This window comes from Aethalodelphis obliquidens, unplaced genomic scaffold (genome assembly GCF_003676395.1).
Source record: "Aethalodelphis obliquidens isolate GAN/ISIS:26980383/991018 unplaced genomic scaffold, ASM367639v1 scaffold18, whole genome shotgun sequence".
NCBI classification, from domain to species: domain Eukaryota; kingdom Metazoa; phylum Chordata; class Mammalia; order Artiodactyla; family Delphinidae; genus Aethalodelphis; species Aethalodelphis obliquidens.
The window spans coordinates 1190985-1213220 of record NW_020837962.1 but is presented as its reverse complement, the minus strand read 5'-3'; the positions used below and the strand labels follow the sequence as shown (position 1 = coordinate 1213220).

The 22236-nt window shown below is 40.5% G+C and overlaps 1 protein-coding gene across 9 annotated transcripts in view; it reads right to left on the bottom strand.

Annotated features, from left to right (window-relative positions):
* PDXDC1 (pyridoxal dependent decarboxylase domain containing 1) overlaps nt 1-21202 on the bottom strand; it is a 48767-nt gene extending 27565 nt beyond the window's left edge. For 3 of the 9 annotated variants that reach the window (XR_003435068.1, XM_027117309.1, XM_027117310.1), the window contains exons 1-6: nt 21058-21201; nt 7545-7618; nt 6522-6587; nt 3869-3949; nt 1999-2145; nt 546-831 (exon numbers count right to left, since the gene is read on the bottom strand). Coding sequence is in view for 8 of the 9 variants with exons in the window: in XM_027117309.1 (XP_026973110.1) it covers nt 546-831; nt 1999-2145; nt 3869-3949; nt 6522-6587; nt 7545-7618; nt 21058-21078 (675 nt within the window). In the remaining variant the exon portion in view is untranslated. Of the gene's footprint in view, nt 1-545; nt 832-1998; nt 2146-3868; nt 3950-5361; nt 5448-6521; nt 6588-7544; nt 7619-21057 lie in introns of those variants that run through there. The other 6 variants (XM_027117316.1, XM_027117313.1, XM_027117311.1 and 3 more) reach the window with 6 other exon arrangements.
* Nucleotides 21203-22236: the final 1034 nt, after the last annotated feature.

Sequence of the window (22236 nt, the reverse complement as noted above, 5' to 3'; positions counted from 1 at the left end):
TAGCCCTGTAATCAGGCTACCATGAACTTTAAAAAATGGTAATGCAAAAAAAAAAAAAAAAAAAGGTAATGCTCTTTGATCTAATAATTCTAGACTGGCTCTGAAAATCCATCTGAGGAATACAACCCAAAGTATAGAAAAGCTTCATGCACAAAGATGTCCATAAAAGCACTATACGAAGAGCACTTCCTCAAAATGGTCATAAAAAGCAAAAGAATGTGAACACTCTAATTACCCAAAAGGGAAACAGTTAAAATACTATATACTCACTTGAAGGAATATTATGAAGATATTAAAAACATACTTTACTTTGGAGAACTGGTAAAACATGATATGAACCTGTATAACAGTAAGTGAAAAAAGCCAGCTATAGCTATGTAAAAACACACATACACTCTGATTAAGCCAAGTCTGAAAGGAAATAAAGTAACGTGTTGACTGTGGTTGCCTTTGGGCAACTAAAAAAAAATACATATATATATATCTAAATTTATTAATACACATTTATACATAATAATGACAAAACAAGCTTATAAGAAAATCACCTTTCTTTTCACTTGAAAAAAACAGCAGCTAAAGAAAAACTTCCAGGACAGAACAAAACATCGTTTCTTTAAAATATCCACCTTATGCCGCATTACCTGATTACAGAGGTACTGGCCCAGGCCAGGCCTAGCAGCAGCACTTAAATATATAACAGGCGTCTTGTTATATAACACATTGAACCCATCCACCACAAAGTCTTCATAACGGGAATGAATGGCAAGCCTACAGATCTTTGCAAGTCCTTCTCTTTCTTCTTCGTGGAAATAAGCACAGCCATTTTCATACCTGTTAAGAGACACCCATATGTCAGTATGTTCTTATCTCTGATATTATATCCCAGTCTTATAACCATGGAAGTAATTCTTTTCTCAATTCCTATCTCAGTGAAAGGAGATCGGAATCACCCTCATCTCAGTGGGCTGACACCTCACTGCAGCTGGAGGTTATAAAGAACAGAGGCAATGACCCCTCATCCACACCCAGCTCCAGAAAGAGCAGAAACTATGAAAACCAGTAGAGAATGGGAATCCCTCAGATATAAAAAGGCTGAAGATCATGCACTGGCTTACTTTACAATAAAGCCAGCACTGGATAATGCAGGCATGGTTCTTAGTAGTTTCAGCCCTAAAACATCCAAAGTTAAGTGAAACTGTCAAAAATGCTAGTCAGCCTAACTTTTGCTTTCACTAATATCTGCCTGGGACATTTTATTCTTCTCATTCTCCAAAAAGAAGGACAGAGAGATTTTCAGTTACAGGTATTGGATTTTTATTAGAACAGAAGAAAATTTCTCCTTTGCCATACAGTTAGGCAAATTCATACTCTCGCCAGGTCAAGCTCTTTCCCAGCATCTGAAAATAAGTCTCCTAAGTTAAATGTTCCAACGTTAGGTAAACATTCCTTTTCCATAAACGTAATAGCATAAATAAGCACAAAATACCATTGGTCCCATTTCTTCTACTGACTCCTCAGTCTGCTAGAATTCCTTAATAATGCCAATATTATCACAGTATAAAGCAAATTTCAATTTCATAACACATACTCATCTTCCTTACGACAGCATTTCCTTTTTACTAAAGCACAGCTAATACTTTGATTAAAAATACTTGAACCTATTCCACTGCTGTACCTTCTATCAACATGTGCCAATTAGGAATCTTAAGAACAAGTAACTGTGGACATTATCCAACATGTATGTGCTCATGTTCTCAGCTCTTTACATGTATTAATTCATTAGTTCATGTAATCCTCACAACAATGTCATCAAATAGATATTAAGGCTATCCCCATTTCATAGATAAGGAAACTGAGGCATGGAGTGGTTAAGCAACGCTTCCAAGAGGAAAGGGAAGAGGCAGAGCTGAACCCAGGTAGCATAGCTCCAGAAAATAGATCTCTCACAGTCTATAACCAACGCATAAATGTCTTTACCAGAAACTAAAAACTTATTACCTGAAAATTCTGCATAGCCATAAGGTAGTGTCTGAAAGTATCCTAGTTGTAAGTTTTCTCAGCTTCTCTTTGTCCAGAGTTGAAATGTAAGCTCCCAGACTGTGCCCCAACAAAGCTATATGACCTTGTTCTCCAATATTCTGGATTCTGTTAATCAAAATTTATTAGATTAAAAAAAAAGTATTAGTCAAAGCATAAATATATAAAACACAGAGACACATTATTCCACAGAAATTTCTGTCAGACTTGAAATGCATTTAATGGCCTAGAAGGCAGACACTGAGATACATTTAGAAAATTCAATGCATAAGGTATTAATAGTTTGGGGGGAAATTTTTTTTTTAAATTCAAGTCCTAGGAGATAAATATCCTTTTTATTGAATACCAACTAAATACACAAACTGTTTTTGAATAATTTTCTCCAAAAAAGTTTTTTAAATTAAATACCAGTTGAAGAACTATGGAGAGTAGAGCTAAAATGTGCAGAAAATTTAATAATCAACAGACGAAGATCAATTCCCTGCATTAAATAGCTATTTATAACAACACAGCACATTCAAGGGGAACTAGGTATTGTTTTACATATTATTAAAGTGGATGGACTAATTTCCCTTATAAAGAATAAATGTAAAAAGAAAAAAACAAAAAATTGACAGGATACTGGGCAAAGGAGACAGTTCATAGAATAGGGAATATAAATGTGTCTTAAAACATACAAAAGACACTTAATCTGGTTCATAAGAAAAATGCAAACTAAAACTATGCTGAAATATCATTTCTCACCTATCAGACTGGCAACGATCCTTAAGTCTGCTAATACCCTTTCAGGCAAAGGTGTGGGGAAAGATGTACTTTCACACATTATGGGTGGGAATGTGAATTGGCACAATTCCACGAAGGGAAATTTGGCAATATCTGTCAAATTTACAAATGCACAAACTTATCTGGCCCAGCAATCCCACTTCTAGGACTTTAACCTACAGAAACACTTCTTCTATGAGAAATGACACATGCACAGAGTTACTGGCTGTTGGAATGTTCGTAAGAGTAAAACATGAAAAGGAGACTGGTTAAATAAAATATGGCTCATCCATTTAGAGTAACACTAAACAGCTCTTAAAGGAGAAAGCTCCTTGTATACTGCTATGCCAGGAACTCCAAGACATAAATGAAAATAGCAAGTCACAGAACAACATGCATAGTATTTAGGTACTGGAGGGGGTGAGCACAGACATTTTGCTTGGGTGTACATACACATGAAATATCTCTGACGAATACACAAGAAACTGGCAACTTATCTCTAGGAAGGAGAACAAGGTAGGGAGGCAGAGGTAAGAAGGAAAATTGCCTTTGTGTATACACCCTTTTTATCTTTTGAAATTTGAACTGGAAGAATGAATTACTTACTCCAAAAAAATTAAATTTAAAACTATTAAACAGAAAATGAAACTAAATAAATTGCTTGATAGATGCATAAACAGAAATAAAATAAACAGATGATTCACAAAGTGGCCTGCCACCAATGAATTCAGCTGCAGCACTTCTCAGCAATCAGAGGCGGAAGCACAGGAGCAGAAGCAGTCAGAAACAGAAAAGCACACAGCAGCTATGCTCTGGCCCCTGTGCCAGCCCCTCCCTAAGACACAAGACCATAAAAACGACAAGATTTTAGTAAATGACTTCCTTTTACAAAATATATTATCTAAAATATGTCAATGTCTCTCTGAAGAAACTGAACATCATTTTAATATCACATGTAACTAGGAATTAAATATAGCTTATTACTGCAGCAACTTGTGAGAATGCAATCATTATCAAAATCAAGAACACATATACTTTCAAACAGAAGCTGCCAACTGTTCTCCATTACCGGGTACTCTGGGGCTCCTCATCTTCATCTCCGTGCATCAGATTCTGAACTAACTGGAGGATGCTCACCATGTCCTGTCCACTGCGGAACAGAAAAACAGCTGACAAACAGGTGGAAACAGCACACATCCCTCACCAGTCTCTCACTATTTTCTCTCATCTAAATTAGCTTGACATGTTTTCTTTTTTAACTGAGGAGCTACGAAAGAAATAATGTGTTTTGAGATACAGTATACATCATTTTTAAAACAAACCTCAAATTATCAACTGAATTCTGAATATAACCTTACTTGTGATTAATCTTCTGCCTAAATATTAATTTGATTTTTAAAAATTTCACCTGCTTTAGCAATATTTCTCTACCTGTTCATTTGAATCTTGGAGACTATTTAATAAGCATGTAATAAGGGCCGAAGTAGTCCTTATAAGCTGTTGGAAGGTCACAAAAGCAGCAAGAATACTCCAGTGCCACTGGTGTATCTAGCTTCTCTCCATGTGGGAGTCTTGTCTGTTTGTTCTAACAGAGCTAAACATGAAATGCAAGCATGATTTATTATTACCTCTTCCCCAAGCTGGGGAAACTGCAGATTCACTTGCAGTATAAACACTTACTTCTATCCAAGATATGTTTTTAAATGCTCATCACATGAGGAGGTGGAAACTTATGAGAAGAATGTGAAAGGTGAAGTTCTAAGCAATGGCAAGGCAACTTGTAAAACATGTGATGTCAAAATACTATCACTTTATTAATGAGAATGTGACTAATAAAAAGTTCTCTCTTTCGGGCTTCCCTGGTGGCACAGTGGTTCAGAATCTGCCTGCCAATGCAGGGGACATGTGTTCGAGCTCTGGTCCAGGAAGATCCCACATGCCGTGGAGCCACTAAGCCCGTGTGCCACAACTACTGAGCCTGTGCTCTAGAGCCCGTGAGCCACAACTACTGAAGCCCGTGCACCTAGAGCTTGTGCTCTGCAACAAGAGAAGCCACTGCAATGAGAAGCCTGCGCACTGCAACAAAGAGTAGCCCCCCCTTGCCGCAACTAGAGAAAGCCCATGCACAGCAATGAAGACCCAATGCAGCACCCCCCCCAAAAATGTTATCTCTTTTCAAAAAGCACCATCAAAACAATGTCCCCAAACCTATCTTCCTCAAGGTGCTGACCTTCACGTGTGAGGGACTCTGATCCTTGGACATTGTGTAAAGATGAGGCCACATGACCTCGAGCAAGCTACTGAAACTCACGAAGCCCTACATTATACAACTGTGAGGATGCTGTTAGTCCATGAAAAGCACCGAATGCCACGCCTGGGGAACTGCTATCTCAGGCGCTGGCTATTAGCATTATTAGTGTGAGTACTCCTGACCGGTGACATTAATGCCCTCCCACTCTGAGAATTACGGATGTTCTTGGTAGTATGTCTTCTAGGGAAACTTCTGTGGGATGAGTGGAACGCTTTAATTCCCTTCAGTAGGCCTGGGATGAGGAGACTTACAAGATTTGGTTCCTGTTCTCAGCTGGAGAATGAACTTCACCCGTAGAGGACTTCAAGTCAGCACCCTTCATCTACAAGCAGGAGTGCTTATTTTAAAACGTTAGTACCTGGGGACTTCCCTGGTGGCACAGTGGTTAAGAATCCACCTGCCACTGCAGGGGACACGGGTTCGAGTCCTGGTCTGGGAAGATCCCACATGCCGCAGAGCAACTAAGCCCGTGCGCCACAACTACTGAGCCTGCGCTCTAGAGCCAGTGAGCCAAAACTACTGAGGCCCGCGTGCCTAGAGCCCGTACTCTGCAACAAGAGAAGCCACTGCAATGAGAAGCCAGCACACTGCAGCGAAGAGTAGCCCCTGCTTGCTGCAACTAGAAAAAGCCTGTGCGCAGCAACGAAGACCCAATGCAGCCAAAAAAAAAATTAGTATCTGGGTGTGTTAGATGTGACATTTATTGGCACACTAGGATCCTTCCTCTATACTACTCTTTTGCAACATACTTATTGTACATATTTATATTCAAGTCAAAGGACAACTTAAGGGAGTTGTACTATTTACCTACGTACAGTTTCCTGGTTATAAAAAAAATAATAAGTTTGTCTGAGGGAAACTGGGCCGGGACTTTAACTCCAGATAACTCCAGATTGAGTGCTAACATCCTGTGAAAATGTTAGTTGGATAACTACTTATTTTTCTGACTTCTTCCCTGATAGCTCAAGTCACAAACACTTGACAGATTTGCTTTAGTTGCCAAAAAATAAACCACTCTGCTAATAAATTAGAGTTGACATTTTCCTTTCATTTACTATATAATAAAATGATAAATCTTATCAAGTTAAAATAACTCTCACAATAAAGCTCAGTCTACCAAACAGATTACTGGTTTCAAGGATGAATCAAGTGTGATAGCTGAGTTATGAGTTTGTGTATCACTTCTGAGTTACAAGGTTGTGTTAAACTCTGAACGGGAAAGGGGGAGAAACAGTAGGTTTAGCGTTATCACCAACCAACCAATGGCATTTCAGTTTTCTGTTACACTACATATAACTCTCAATTTGCTTTGTGCTCATTAAAACTAAAATTGTAAGTCAGTGATGGTAAAATCTTGGTTTAAAGAAAGTGTACACCCTAAGTAAAGGTACTTATCTTCATTGCCACCTACCTGCCTTGCAGTGGCCCTGGAATATCCCCTGATAGGAGCTTCTTTCCATTTTCCTCCTCTGTTCTTCTAATTTAAACGAAATAAAAAACTGTTAACCTTCTAACATTTGAGCATGAACATGTGATAACGTTGCTCACAACCTCTTAGTAACTGATATGAGATTTGAAACACACATCTCGCCTTCTCGTCCCAGCCCCCAGGCTGGGGTAGGGTTTAGTTTCAGGAAAATAATATTAAAAATATAATAATACTTCAAGCCACTTCTTGGTTAGTTGATGCCCTATATGACCTGAATATACAGTAAGAAGTATTTATAGATTCAAGTCAATATATTAAATAAATGAAACTCTTAGTAGGCAGGACTGAAAATTATAAGTCCTGTCCCTTAATTTCAAAATCCTTTAATTACAAAGCACCTTATACCCAAGACAAATACCAATTTTAAATTCAGCTGAAGCTAAGTGTGACGTTCTGAAACCAAGAGGTGTCTTTTTTTTTTTCATCTTTATTGGAGTACAATTGCTTTACAATGGTGTTAGTTTCTGCTTTATAACAAAGTGCATCAGTTATACATACACATATGTTCCCATATCTCTTCCCTCTTGCGTCTCCCTCACTCCCACCCTCCCTATCCCACCCCTTTAGGTGGTGACAAAGCACCGAGCTAATCTCCCTGTGCTATGCAGCTGCTTCCCACTAGCTGTCTACCTTACGTTTGGTAGTGTATATATGTCCATGCCTCTCTCTCGCTTTGTCACAGCTTACCCTTCCCCCTCCCCATATCCAAGTCCATTCTCTAGTAGGTCTGTGTCTTTATTCCCATCTTACCCCTAGGTTCTTCATGACATTTTTTTTTCTTAGATTCCATATATATGTTAGCATACGGTATTTGTCTTTCTCTTTCTGACTTACTTCACTCTGTATGACAGACCAAGAGGTGTCTTTAACAGAAGGAAACTAGTGCTGTCAGTTTCACAGCAAGTTGAACACATTTAATGGGTCACTTCTGTTCCACAGGCTCACCTCTGACTGTCCTCTAGCATCTTCATGGCCTCCTTCAAGTTTTTTCCCATTTCAGCTAGTGTAGGGTCTGCTATCTGGGAAACAAATTTTCAAAAGGTTAAATTTTAACAACCCTCTATTACTTCTGCAACATAATTCATCCAGAAAAACTAAATGCAAGTCCATTTTCTTCTGGATTTATTATAAAATACCTGCATTATTAAAGAACATGTTTGATTTTAAAATTTCAACAGTACAAAGGTATAACATAAAAAAGTCCCACTCCCCAGGGGAGGCCACTTTTAAGTTTGACGTATATCTCTCCAAAGTTTCACTTTGCTCATATGCACCTCTCCAAGTTGCTTTTTTCTGCTTTATAGTGACTATGGTTCCATGTCAGCAGGTCCACTTCATTCCTCTTAGTGGTTACACCTTTTTGCATCTGATGGATGTATTATAATTTACTGAACCAGTCCTGAATTAATGGACCCTTAGGTTATTTCAGTTGTTCACTATTAGAAGCAAGGTCCAGAAAAGTATGTATAGTATACTATTCATTTTACTGTTGTAGTAGGCTGAAAAATAGCCCCCCAAAGGATATTCACATCCTAATCCCTGGAATTTGTGAACATTACCTTAAATGACAAAGCCTTTGCAGATGTGATTAAGGATCTTGAGATGGCACGATTACCCTGAATCATCCAGGTGAGCCCTAAATTCAATCACATGTATCCACATGAGAGAATTGGAGGGAGACCACACAGAGAGAGAAGACTATGTGACGACAGAGCAGAGAGAGATTTGAAGATGCTGGCCTTGAAACTGGAGTGATGGAGCCACCAAACAGGGAAGGATGGCTGGCAAGCAACATAAGCTGGAACAAGAAAGGAAGGGACACTCCCCCCGAGCCTCTGGAGGGAGCGCAGCCCTGCCAGCCCTTGATTTCAGCCCTGCGACAGTGATTTCAAACTTCTGGCCTCCAGGACTGAGAGAGAATGTATTTCTGTTGTTCTAAGCCACCCAGTTTGTGCTCATTTGTTACAGCAGCCCCAGGAGACTAATACGCTCAAACATCTGCAAGTGCTTCTAAAAACTTTGGGAAGCTTACACAAGCTAGCCATAGTGATTGCCTCCAAAGAATGGCTACAGGGGTCAGAGAGAGTCTTTTTAGTTCATATCCTTTTGTTCCTTTTGGATTTTAGTACCATGTGTACATCTATCTCCCATTCAAAACATAAACGAAACAAATTTTTAAACATTCTTGCAGAATTGAAACACTCATTTTCCTTTCTTCTTACATCTCCGTAAAAATTTTTAGAGAGACAATCTTGTTGCCCTGAATCTCTGTATAGTATGAATTGGGTTATAAACAATCACAGAAGCTCTCTCTTGTTCCCCCTTTACTCTTCAAATACACTTCAAGTGTATTTATCTGCTTTTCTCTTCATATTCTCTTGTACCTCGTAATAGTTTACACAATGTAGATGTGCAATGAGTGTATATTACCTTTAGTACTGTGTTACCTCCTCAAAATTGTTTATTTTTTTAAAGAAATTCTACTGTTTATCAATGTAAGTATCAGAAAATATTAATTCTAGAAGGGACCTTAGGGGTCTAGCCCAGGGATTTCCCACCTGTGTTCTTCTCAGCCTTAAGACTCCTGGAAAGAACTTTGGGGAGAAGGGGTTGGGTAGCCAGTTGGAGCTGCTACCTCTCTGCCCCCGCCTTAAGGAGATCAGCTGTTTTTAACAATAGGGTTTTGAGTAAAGTTTCACTTGTAAAAAGTTTCATTAAAAAGAAGAAAAGAAAAAGTATAAGCATGAAAACCTCTGATTCTCGTATAACATCTTAGAGGAGAGGAAACTAAGACTTAGAGAGGTACACTGACTTGCCTAGGCTCATGGAAGTAATAAATGACAGAGAGGTGCCAGAACCCTGGTTTCCTGATGTGTTTCTGCCTGTTTCTATTACATCACACTGATTCTACAAGAGATTAGAAAATAATCACATAGCCACATCCGATCTAATTTTTACACGAGAAAAAAAAACATTAAAAAAACAGGTGTTTCCAATAAAAATCACGATTTAAATGTAAGCACCAGATGGGTTAGAGAGTAATCTAAAAGGGTCTCCATGCTCTCCATTAACAGTTGTGAGTAGGATGAGGAACAGATAATGGTCAAGAGAATTGATCTTGCTCCTCAGTCTGCTGGTCACGGTCCTTACTACCCTCATCTCCTGTGACACATCAATCCCTGATCATCTGGCCAAATGAAAAGATAAACAGTTTGCTTGATCAATTACACCTCCGTGTTTCATGCTTATAACATCTGCCCCATCTGAAATGTCCTTGTACCTTTTATCCACCTCTAACTACCTATTAAATCACAATTCACTACTTCCAAGAAACCCCTATGGATAAAACCATTTTCACATGTTCACATCCCCTCTAATGATATCGATACCATTTTTTCCTAAACCAAAAATCTGGACTCACTGCCTGACAAATGATTGTATTTATGGGGACAACAGGACGGAAGGCTTGAAACTGGGGCCATTCTAATATGCAACTGCCATTTATCCTCACGATTCTTTACATCCTTTACTATGAATTGTTTTATAGATGATCTTTCCACTATAGGTATTCTCCCCAATTAGATTATATGCTTTTTGAAAGCAGCCATTCAGACTCCTACTAATTTTGACTTCTCTTATAAGACCAAGAATCTAAAGTCAGCTTGATTCTTGGGTTGTCATATTACCTCTGAAACCCCTTAGGAAGGCATGGCATATTGGATATCAACATGCTGGCTCTAAGTTCAACACGGCTAACTTCTCCTATAAAATTGAACAGATTTTTCAGTTAAGAATAGACAAAATAGTTGACTTAGTTTAGAAGCCACTTCATATGACAATACTTATTTTTAAACACCAGAATCACATGTGATGACAAGATGTTTACACTGAGAGAGGCAAGAGAGAAGTGCAGCTTCACATTTCTCCATCTGAGTCTCTCGAGAGAGCAAGCACACACTCATTGAATGGAAAGGCTGACATTTAAATTGCTCTTGATCCTACTCAGAGTGAACTGGGGACAGCGGGGAGTGGGTAACGGGTGCGTAGGGAAAATAGCACTTTTAGTTAAATTTGACTCAATTAAATGGGAATATGATGTAGACCCTCACGTGCTTGTGTTAACGGGATAATCCAAAATATAAAATGTTATCCAGTTGCAGGATATTAGGCCTTAAGTCAAGAAATGCTCGAAGAAAAATATTTATAAATTGGTTCCTTAAACCATGCCTCCATAAGCTTCTACTAAGGGCAGCAACTACTTTCTTATTTGCATTTCGTATCCTCAGTACCTGTTACAGTGCCAGAGTACTTGTGTGATAAATGTTAATAAATAATAGCAGGGTAACAGCCAGACACAAAACGAGAGAAAATTAAGTTGAATAAAGATGTCCATTATTTGGTATTTAGAAGGAGGTTGTTTTACAATATTGAGGGAAGAAAAAAAATAGTATTCTATGCCAGGTTCCCAGAAGAATGTCATATTTTTTCAACCCTTAGCATCTAACACAGGATCTGGCACAGAAAAAGGGCTCAATAAGATTTGTGATCCTTAATAATTACTAACACTTACTGAGTTGCTTGCTATATTCAAGCATCATCTAATTAACACCTTTACATGCATTACTGCCTGGCTAACCCAAAGGCACAGAGTTAGTATGTTTTGAAGCCAGAATTTAAAACAAGGTCTGTACTACTCTAGAACCAGTGCTCTTGACCACTAGGCAATACTGCTCCTCAATTTCATCAAAAAAGTAAACAAAGCAACTCACATTTTGAAAAAGCTCTTGTCTCAAGAACCATAATTAGAGCTAAGTAAGGTCTCATTTTAAAGATAATCCTTGGGACTTCCCTGGTGGTGCAGTGGTTAAGAATCTGCCTGCCAATGCAGGGGACTCGGGTTCAAGCCCTGGTCCGGGAAGATCCCACATGCCACGGAGCAACTGGGCCCGTGCGCCACAACTACTGAGCCTGTACTCCACAGCCCACGAACCACAACTACGGAGCCCATGTGCCGCAACTACTGAAGCCTGTGCACCTATGGAGTGTGTATATCCACAGATTCACTTTCTAATTACAAAACTACCACGTGTTCACTACTGAAGATTCAGAAACCATTATTAGACTGTTAGTCATTAGATTGCAAATTTGTAACTTATATTTCAGCTATGTTGATTCTGTGTAATGAAGTGGATTCGGTATTTTTGCTTCAATTACGTCTAACATTGATGCATGGCATGGCTTAAAGCAAGTTCAAAACTCCTAAGGAGAACCATTCAACTGTTCATATGATAACTGTCACAGAACTAGACAGCTCATTTTGTAAAACAAGCCCCGCCATTCATCCTTTGATAAGCATCTTTTCAACAATCATTTTTATACTAGTTGATTTCCATCACTTTCAGTCAGTGTGGGATATTAAGTATTAAATATTAAAATATCCTGCCACTATCAGAAGAAGAAATAGTATATATGTAATGGTAAAATATCATTAAAATTCTCACAATTTAAATGTTGGAGGAAAAAAGTTGAAAGTCAAATGCAAGATAAAATAGTAAAGGAGGTCAGGAAGTAATTCTCTATTTTTCAAGCCAGGAGGAAATTATACATTTATTTGGAATAAGGCAACATGGGTTAATGAAAAAAATCACTTATTTTTTGCTTTTGGCTAGAATTATATCAACTTAGTTATGAGGTAACACTGGTACTATTCCTACCCGTATTATTCGGAATACATTATATTTATCATTTTATTCTACTTCATTAAAAAAAAAACTGCTGGCCATGACCTGCTAAATTGATTTGACATCTCATAAAAAGGATGTAACCTGCAGTTTGGGGGGGAAAAAACCCACACTATTTTAATGGATGTTATTGAAAATTAACATCCAGTTATTAGTAATGGAGTGAACAATCATTTGTTAATAAAGTTTATTAACTGAGAAGTTGTTTATAATAACCTTTCAAAAGTGGAAACTACATGGGCTTCCCGGGTGGCGCAGTGGTTGAGAGTCCGCCTGCCGATGCAGGGGACACGGGTTTGTGCCCCGGGCCAGGAAGATTCCACATGCCGCGGAGCGGCTGGGCCCGTGAGCCATGGCCACTGGGCCTGTGCGTCCGGAGCCTGTGCTCGCAACGGGATAGGCCACAACAGTGAGAGGCCCGCGTACCGCAAAAAAAAAAAAAAGTGGAAACTACAGCAGAAGAATAATAAAATCTTAGGGCCTAAGATCTGGGAACTACTGCTCTCCAGTCACTTAAAATTTTCTCAGCTTTCAAATGCTTAATCAAGCTCTTGTATACATTTTCTTCAGTTAAACCAGCCTACCAAAGTGTGACCAAAAACTATATGATTTACTTTCATATGAATTAAGGAAAAAATAATACCTCAAGCCCTGAATTCATAAACATTACTGTTTAGCACAAATCTAAGTTTAAAAAAAAAAGGGCTGTAGTGACAGAAAGCAGATCTGGGATCCACTTGCAAAGGGGCACAAGGGAACTTTTTAGGGAGATGGAAATGTTCCATATCTTAATTATGCTGGTGGTTATATGACTATACACAACTGCCAAAACTCAAACTGTATAATTAAAGTGCATATTTTTATTGTATATAAATTGTTCCTCAATTTTAAAGGAGGTTGAATTGATTTAGTCGATTGAAAAGCAATATTAAGCAAATAACCGTACAAGTGGTAACTGGTGACAAAATTTGCAAAGATTGTATATGAATAACTGCTGTTTGAAAAATGCAGAGCTATACATTTAAAAAGAAGCAACGTCCAGAAAAGGGGAAGTTTAAAGAGTAATTTTAAAATATATAAATCACAACATTCATTAATAATAGAAGTATACAATACCATGTTTCAATAAACTTTTTTCAGGGGAGGAATGTTCATTTTGGGGGGTTCTAGGACTATTGACAGAAGAAAAAGAAAGCATGTGAGAATACTAGCTGATCGTACCAGATAGAAGGCCTTGATGTTAACAAATGCTAGTTTCCAACATTTGCATTAGACTTACAAAAAAAAAATCACTACACAGAAATTACCACAACACTATAAATCAACTATACTTCAATAAAAAACAAATCACTACCTTTCTTCAATTGATCGACGTTATCAGATAAAGCTCTGAATTGATGTTTCTAACATTTCACCTACTCTTTTGCCTTCCACAGCTTTCTAAGCAAGGTTAATCCTGGATAGTGATAAGCATGCAAGTATCAACTTTCCAAAAACCATATATTTTCCTCCCAGGTGAAAACACAAAGGATGCCTGCTGTCTAGCACTAAACAAGTGCCCCAAATACTACACATCTCAGAGAAGCAATAAGAACAGCAGCAGCTGCTTCAGGAACACAGCTGTTCCTTATGGGCCAACAATGAGAGAAAATGTAGGGATTCTCCAAGGTAATAATAGCACCTTGCAAACCTGACTTACTCATTGGAGCCTCAATTTCTACATCTATAAATACTTTTGTGTAGTTCCAACAGAAAAGTATTTAATTAAGAACAAGGCACTTTCGTCTATGTTTGTCTTTTAAGGATTGGATACTCTTGGAAAATCTTATTTTTAACTATGCTTGAGTGTGGACTTTATGCTTGAGTGTGTGAGAGCATGAAGACATACTGTACTTATTGGCTCATTAAGCAAAATATTTTAGTTGAAAAGGGATTTGCAAATATTGCATGAGGTGTTAGTATTTAAACTTACAAATCCCTCATGAAAAGAGGCAAAAAAGAACATATAGGGGAAAAAAAGGGGCAAAAATATACAAAAGAGTGGGGAAAATCTGGTAGCAATAAGGAGGCAGCAAAGTTAGTAACACCAGATCAAACCTGGCATCAGTAGAAGTACACAGGGACTTCCTTGGTGGCGCAGTGGTTAAGAATCCGCCTGCCAATGCAGGGGACACGGGTTCGAGCTCCATTCCAGGAAAATCCCACATGCTGCAGAGCAACTAAGCCCGTGTGCCACAACTACTGAGCCTGCGTGCCACAACTACTGAAGCCCTCGCGCCTAGGGCCTGTGCTCTGCTACAAGAGAAGCCACCGCAATGAGAAGCCCATGCACCGCAACAAAGAGTAGCCCCTCCTCACCACAACTAAAGAAAGCCTGCGTGCAGCAATGAAGACCCAACACAGCCATAAATAAATAAAACGGTTTAAAAAAAAAAAAGAAGTACACAGAAGGAAAAAGGGGCATTCAATTTACTTGCCTTAAGATACATGATGGGAAGGCCAGGGATCGAAATCTAAATTTCAGAAAATGTATTCCAAGAGAATCAATTCACTTAGACATTTTATTTTATTTTTTATTTTTTAAATTTTTATTGGAGTATAGTTGATTTAAAATGTTGTATTAGTTTCAGGTGTATAGCAAAGTGAATCAGCTATACATATACATATATCCACTCTTTTTTAAATTCTTTTCCTATATAGGCCATTACAGAGTATTGAGTAGAGTTCCCTGTGCTATACAGTAAAGTCCTTATTAGTTATCTATTTTACATATAGTTCATTTAGACATTTTATTATGAGTGTTTGCCAATAACTACACGGATGGAAAAATACCACAACAGGCAAGCTCTATTTCTAAGAAGTTTACTAGTTTATCTGGAATCACATACTTATTCTGGAACAAAAAGAAAATTGCTTAAAGCAAAACATGCTATAGTCACTGGAAAAAATAAGTCATTAAGATATGCTTCTTAAAGAAGGTGTTTCCTAGGACTTATTGGGGGATCAATTCAGAAAGATAAAGATATCCATTACCCTTATCAATATCATTATTTCCAAAACTGAGTTGGAATTATGCAGGTTTAATGTTGCCAACCTTATCTTAAAAATAATAATTCTAAGGAAAGGAACCCATCAATTCCTTCCTTCTATGTATCTTCAGAACTTTACTGTTGTAAAACTGTAAACTGTGTGAAACTGCCAATATTCAGATATTTCTAGGGGACAAAAACAGCAATTTCATATGACTGCACCAACACAATGTCCAGTCGAATAAGTAATTCAGTCTCACTAGGCTCCTGAAAATCTCACTGTAGCAAAATGTTCAATGTCCCTGAGTTGCACCTTCAAATTGAAGGCTTTACTTTGCTGTTTCTGTTTTTCTGCTCATAGGAAAAAGATCTCAGAAAGGTTTACTTTGCCCTCAGAATGCCTTTTCCACAGGCACTGGGGGAAAAAAAAGTGGACAGGGCCCCAGGCTGGGCCTCAAGGACTAACTAACCTCAAGGCAGCTAAACACTTAGCATTCGCCACAAAAAACAAAAACTACTGCAATAGTAACAGAAATTAAATAAACAAAATATTAAACTCAAAATAGTTTTATGGCCCTTGACTATTGTTTGGAGGGAATGGATTTAATTTAAGCTAGATAAGTTTCTGAAAGGAATTTTTAAACATTTTCAAAGTGACTGGAGGCATATTTTTTATATCTAACTTTAAAAGGTAAAATGGCTTCCTTTCTCTTATGTTCTACCAGCAATAACATTAGGCACAAACATAAAGTAAAAATCTACATTATATTTACATTTAAAACAAACCTAGAAAAGCCATGATTCTGAACTAAATATTCTACCTAAAGAATCTCTTCCACATACTCTTTCCTGGTCACTCACTCGATGCCCTTTGTTTCTTAATTCCTGTGATTCTTTTTACCCCTCTTTGCTATACAAGGCTTTGCCTAAACTTGTATGCCCCTTACTATAATGTAACCTCTCCCAGGGATCATGTCTTATTCACCTTGTGTCTTTCTCAGCACTCAGCACTGGGCTTTGACCATAGTTGACCAGCAATAAAACATTTAAGTCAAAACAGGTTTCTGCTTCAGGTGAAAACATGACTTTAAGCTCAAGCAACTGCTATCTATAATTATAACTCATAATTCTAGATAAGGTGGAACACACAGGACTGGGGACCACCAATAGCTCTGCTAACTACAGCTGAAATTTTGAATAAATCAAGAACCACCAACGCCATAAATTTTTAGGATCAGGAACTTTGTGCCACGCTTTCCCTGACACCCAGCATTTGATAATCATTTACTGCCTTAGGCACCATGCACCTGTATGCAAAACCCTCAATCATGATGATATAGAGATGAGCTTTAAATGAACGGTAACATTATAGGCTATCATATCCTCACAGAAGTCCTTCTATTCTAGGTAAGAGAGGGATCTACAAAGGCTTATCACAGAAACTGGTCATTTCAAGCTTGGCTAATAGGGGTTCTTTACATGAGCTTTTTAGGTAAAGAGCAGGAATAGAAATTCTGGTAGTCCTTATCAGTAATGATCAGCAATGTTCCATCCACGCAGCTCCTATTGCCCCTTATAAACAGTAAGGTGGTAACAGAATTTTCCAAAATCAGGTCCAAGGGGGTAGGGGGGAACTTAGCTCAGGATGAGTACAACAGTAAAAAATGGGTTTGGTTGTAATTATTTAGGTCAGAAACAGGGTCGAGGTTGCCTCTTTTAGAGACAAGAATTAGATATACGGTACAGTAAATAAATTGGCCCCGCTCTATAGCACTACCCAATAGAACTTTCTGTGGTGAACATTTCTATTATCTGTGCTGCCCCAGTACTGCAGCCACAAACCACATTGTGACTGTTGAACACTTGAAATGTGGGTAATGTGACTGAGGAACTAAATATTAAATTTATTTAATTTTAATTAATTACATTTAAATTTAAATAGCCAAATGTGGCTGGTGGGGTTTCCATGGTGGCGCAGTGGTTTAGAATCTGCCTGCCAATGCAGGGGACACGGGTTCGAGCCCTGGTCCAGGAAGATCTCACATGCCACAAAGCAACTAAGCCCGTGCGCCACAACTACTAAGCCCACGCACCACAACTACTGAAGCCTGTGCACCTAGAGCCTGTGCCCTGCAACAAGAGAAGCCACTGCAGTGAGAAGCCCGCGCACCGCAACGAAGAGTAGCCCCACTGGCCGCAACTAGAGAAAGATTGCACGCAGCAACAAAGACCCAACGCCGCCAAAAATAATAAATTAAATAAAATAAAAAAAAATGTGGCTGGTGGACAGTGCAGCTCTAGATTCTCTAAGTCAGTGGTTCTCAACCAGAGGGGATCCTTTCACCCCCAGGGGACAACTGCCTCAACTGGAGATGTTTTTGGTTGTCACACTGTGGGGAGGGGATGCTACTGGCATCTAGTGGGTGGAGGCCAGGGATGCTGCTAAACATTCTACAGTACACAGGACAGCCTCCTACAATAGAGAATTATCCAGCCCAATGTCAGTGGTGCCAAGGCTGAGACATCTGCTCTAAGTTTACTCAAGGTTGGAATTAAAAGTGCAAAACAGGGCTTCCCTGGTGGTGCAGTGGTTGAGAGTCTGCCTACCGATGCAGGGGACACGGGTTCGTGCCCCGGTCTGGGAGGATCCCACATGCCGCGGAGCGGCTAGGCCCGTGAGCCATGGCCGCTGAGCCTGCGCATCCGGAGCCTGTGCTCCGCAACGGGAGAGGCCACAGCAGTGAGAGGCCCGCGTACCGGAAAAAAAAAAAAAAAGTGCAAAACAAACTGCTATACACCTTGTCTAAGCATAATACCCAGGAAGAATGAGATTTTTCCAAGCAGCAAGAAAAGATCTGGGCTGTTCTACAAGTTTAAAGTAGCAGGTTTTTACTAACAGGTGTTATGTAGGTGTGTTGAGTACCTTATTAAAATCTTCAGCATCAGCGTTATTACTTCCTGTGGCATTTTTAAACTTGGATATTAACATAAGTAAACACTGTGAGATTTGTTCCTTATGAGTTGGACGTACAGTATTGGGGGGGCTGAGGCGCCAACTCTTCTAGTTTGAATTCCTTGTCCCTATAATTAACCTATCTATAGTTTCTCTGGATGTCACTAATTTTGAATACAAAAAGAAAACATATATTGTGAAAGAAAAGCAAATCAAGGCAAGAAAATGGCTCTGTCATCGCAGGTCTGCATGTCTACAGATTACTTAAAGAAAAAGCAAGGGTACAAAATTATATTTGGACCAAAGGAAATGTACTGAGTGATTCTATTAAACAATGATAGCACACTACATTATAGAGTGAGAGAGATTACTTGAAATTTTAGAGGATGGGTATCAAATAACATTGTGGTTTCTGTAGCCAGTCTAAATTATGCAAGGATTAGTTTAAATGGCATCATTCAGAACTGCTCAAATAGTTCTTAAATTTATACTAGCAATGTAGAATTTAACCCAGCAGTCTATTCCTCAAAGAAACCAGAATAATGGACACAATTCAATGTTTTACTTTGATTCAAACTGTTTTTCACAACACAAAATTTTCAACATTCATATTACAGCAATGCTTTTTCTTTTCTGCCCACTTAGCACCAAGAGAAATTGTTCATTACAAGTAAAGCCCTGTCTTGCTTCAGGGAATATAAAAATAAGACACAGTACTAGTTCTGAAAAACTTACATTCAGAATTTACACACTGGCCTAAGGCAGAGACTTCCAGCCCACACATTCTGAATTCCTGAAAGATCCCTGCAATTTTTGTGAATGTGCCAGGCTTAAGCATGCTGGAGTTTCAGTACCTCTTCAGATCTTCATTTGAAGAGTTTAAGATCTTTTATCATCAATTAACATTTAGGGAGCAACCACTGTAATCTAGTAATCAAATACCAGAAAAATAATATTTGAAGCAGGATTCCAACCCATTCTGTTTTGCAGATCTGCCTATAACAAACTATTCTTGGAGGAAAGAACACTCCAGTTCTTTAGATTTCTAACTGAAATGCCACAAAGCCCCTCCCATCTTCTTTATGAAATTGGAAAGGAAACAACACTGAAGGGACATTTTTAGCATCATTTTGTATTCAACCATGGGCGTTTGTATTCAACTACTGGTCCACACATGGTGTAGACCAGGGGTTCTCAGCCTCAGCACTACTGATAATTCTCTGGTACAGGGTCTGTCTTGTGCAATGTCGGATGTTAGCAGCATCCCTGGCCTCTACCCACTAGGTACCAGCAGCCCCTTCCTAATGCCTGATTGTGACAATCAAAAGTGTATCCAAACGTTGGCCAAATATCCCCTGGGGAACAAAACAGCCTGGTGGTTGAGAATCACTGATTTAGACTGAAACTCAAAGTACCACAAGGTAGACACTGTGCTCATCAAAAGCCTGGGAAGACTTTATTCCTAGACAGAAAAACATGTAACATTCACCACAGAGGCGGTGTAAGAAAAACGTATTATCTTTGTCCTTTCTTGATTCCTTCCACCCAATATATGAGAAACAACGGAGGCGTAGGCTATACCACTGTGTGCACATGAAGACATCTGGCTCAACTTGTACAATTACTCCCTTTAACTCTCCAGTGACAAGTGAACAAATCCACAGCAGCTGCTGCATTGAAAAAATGACAAAATATGTTACTTCTGCCAGTTCAAAATTAAAATAAAGCAGTCTTGAAACACTAGCATTGCTCCTGAATTCCACATATATGAAAAACCGGGTCTGGACAAGCGGACTCCCAAGCTTGTAAAGAAAGAAGGACTTTGAGGGAGGGCAGAAAGTCAGGGTCTGAAAGTAGGTATCCGTGAAGAAATCCAAGCACTGGTTCTCATTTACTAGCTCTAAATCCGGGACAATTAGAATCCATTTCACATGCCAGAGCGGTCAGCCAGGTACATCACGCTGCTGTTTCCCCAAGATGAAATCAGAGTAAAACCCTGCTACCAGCGGATTTCCGACTGACCTCAGGGTCCCCCCCTCGCCACGGAAAGGGGAAGCCAGAAAGCTGTGGAGCAGCAGCATTCCCAAAGACGAAATTCACAATCTACAGAAGCCCCGCCCCTTTCTGGACCTCAGGGGTCTTTCAAACTACTGCATCAGAATCACGTGAGGACCTCGTTAAACCCACAGATCCCGGTGCCGTCCCCCAAGGTTCCGACCCGAGGGCTGAAAATCTGGATTTTTACCAAGGGCCCCAGGTGATTCCTAGGCTCGCTGAAGATGGCAAATTACTGCTTGCACATCTCCCTTCCTAACTTGGAGCCCACAGACAACCTACAGGTTTCCAATTGGCTCCGAAACAACTGGGGCTTCATTCCAGGAGCTTCTGCGGCCGCAAGTTGTTAGCTCTGTCATCCGAGAGGGTGAGCCGAGCTCTCGCAGGCCCCAAGGTCGGCCCCGCGGCCCCCGACTGGGCTCCGGGTCGTTCGCGGCCCCGGGCAGAACCCGGCCCAGCCTCTCCCGGCCCACGGGGACCCCAGAGACCCCCGGCCCCGTGACGTGACCAGGCCCCAGCCTCGAGCGACGGGCCGGACGCCCTCGCGACCAGGCCTCCTCAGGCGGGCCCGTTAGCCCCCGGCCCCCTCCCCGGTCACAATGGCAGCTCGCGACCGGGAAACAGGCGCCCCGCAGGCGGGGGCCTCGGGCCGCCGCTCCGCATCCACCCCCGGTACGGACCTTCTCCAGGGGCGCGTCCATGGCTAAGGCGGCCGGTGGAGCCCGATGGAGGCCCGGCAATCCCGGGCACTACTTCCGCCTCCCGAGCTCCGCCGCCGTTTCCACGCTGGCAGCGCTGACGTCCCGCTCGCCCGCGGCCGGCGGGGCGGAGAAGAGAAGGAACTTCCTGGCTGCGCAGCGGGGAGTGGAAAGCGGGGCTCGGGAAGGCGGGGGAGGCGGGGCCCACGGGGAGGCGGGGCCCATGGGGTGGGCGGGGCCCTCCAGGTTTCCGTACAAGGCCGTCACGCCGGCCAGCCCAAATGTTTCCAGATGAGAGGGGGAGAATGGATGGTGGAGCCGTTCCAAACTCTCTTCAGAAGCCTGTCCTGGTGTCAGAGTAGAAGTATAATAATTACAAGGGGTTACTCATGTAGCAAAATGCTGGTAATACTGGTAACGCACCTCTACTTCCGGGCCTAGTGTTCCAAGTTCTCCCCGCTATCGCCATTCCTCAGGAATGGAACAGGCCATTCACCACGGAGAGGCGGGGCGACCGAGCGCCCCCGCGCACGCGCAGCTTTGGTGGTTTCCTAGGTGCTCAGGGCTTCGCGGGTTTCAGCTATTGGACTCCTGACCAGTGACCGCTACTCTGAAAAGGCGCTGATCAGAGCTGAGGTATTTGTCTCAGACCTTACCGCAGAATTCTAGACGGAAACGACTTTGAGACAACTGGCTCAGCCACTTTCTTCGTGTCAGGCCACAATTATGACTTGTTAGGTAATAATGATAATAATAGATCAGTTGCTGCTATTCCATTTTATGGTACAACAGCCTTGTGATGTAGAGATCATTATTATCTCCATTTCACAGTGCCAATCTAGGTTGGATCCAAGCACCCTGACCCCAGCGTCTGTACATTACACATACTGCCTCTATAACCGCTTCCACCCCTCCTGTATAATCATAAGGTGTTTCCAGGGAATAAGAGAAGACATAAATTTCCTTATTCTTCCCTCTAAATGAGGAAAACTGAAATGAACTAGTCTATCACGGTTACAGTCCGTAAAACAATTCACCACTAGTACACCGATGACGTTACAACCGCAAAACCATACCTATTCTCTCCTGTTCTGGGCGCCTCTCTTCCGAAATCTGTGTAAATGACTGGGTTGCATTTTCAGTGTAGTAATTATATTTTTT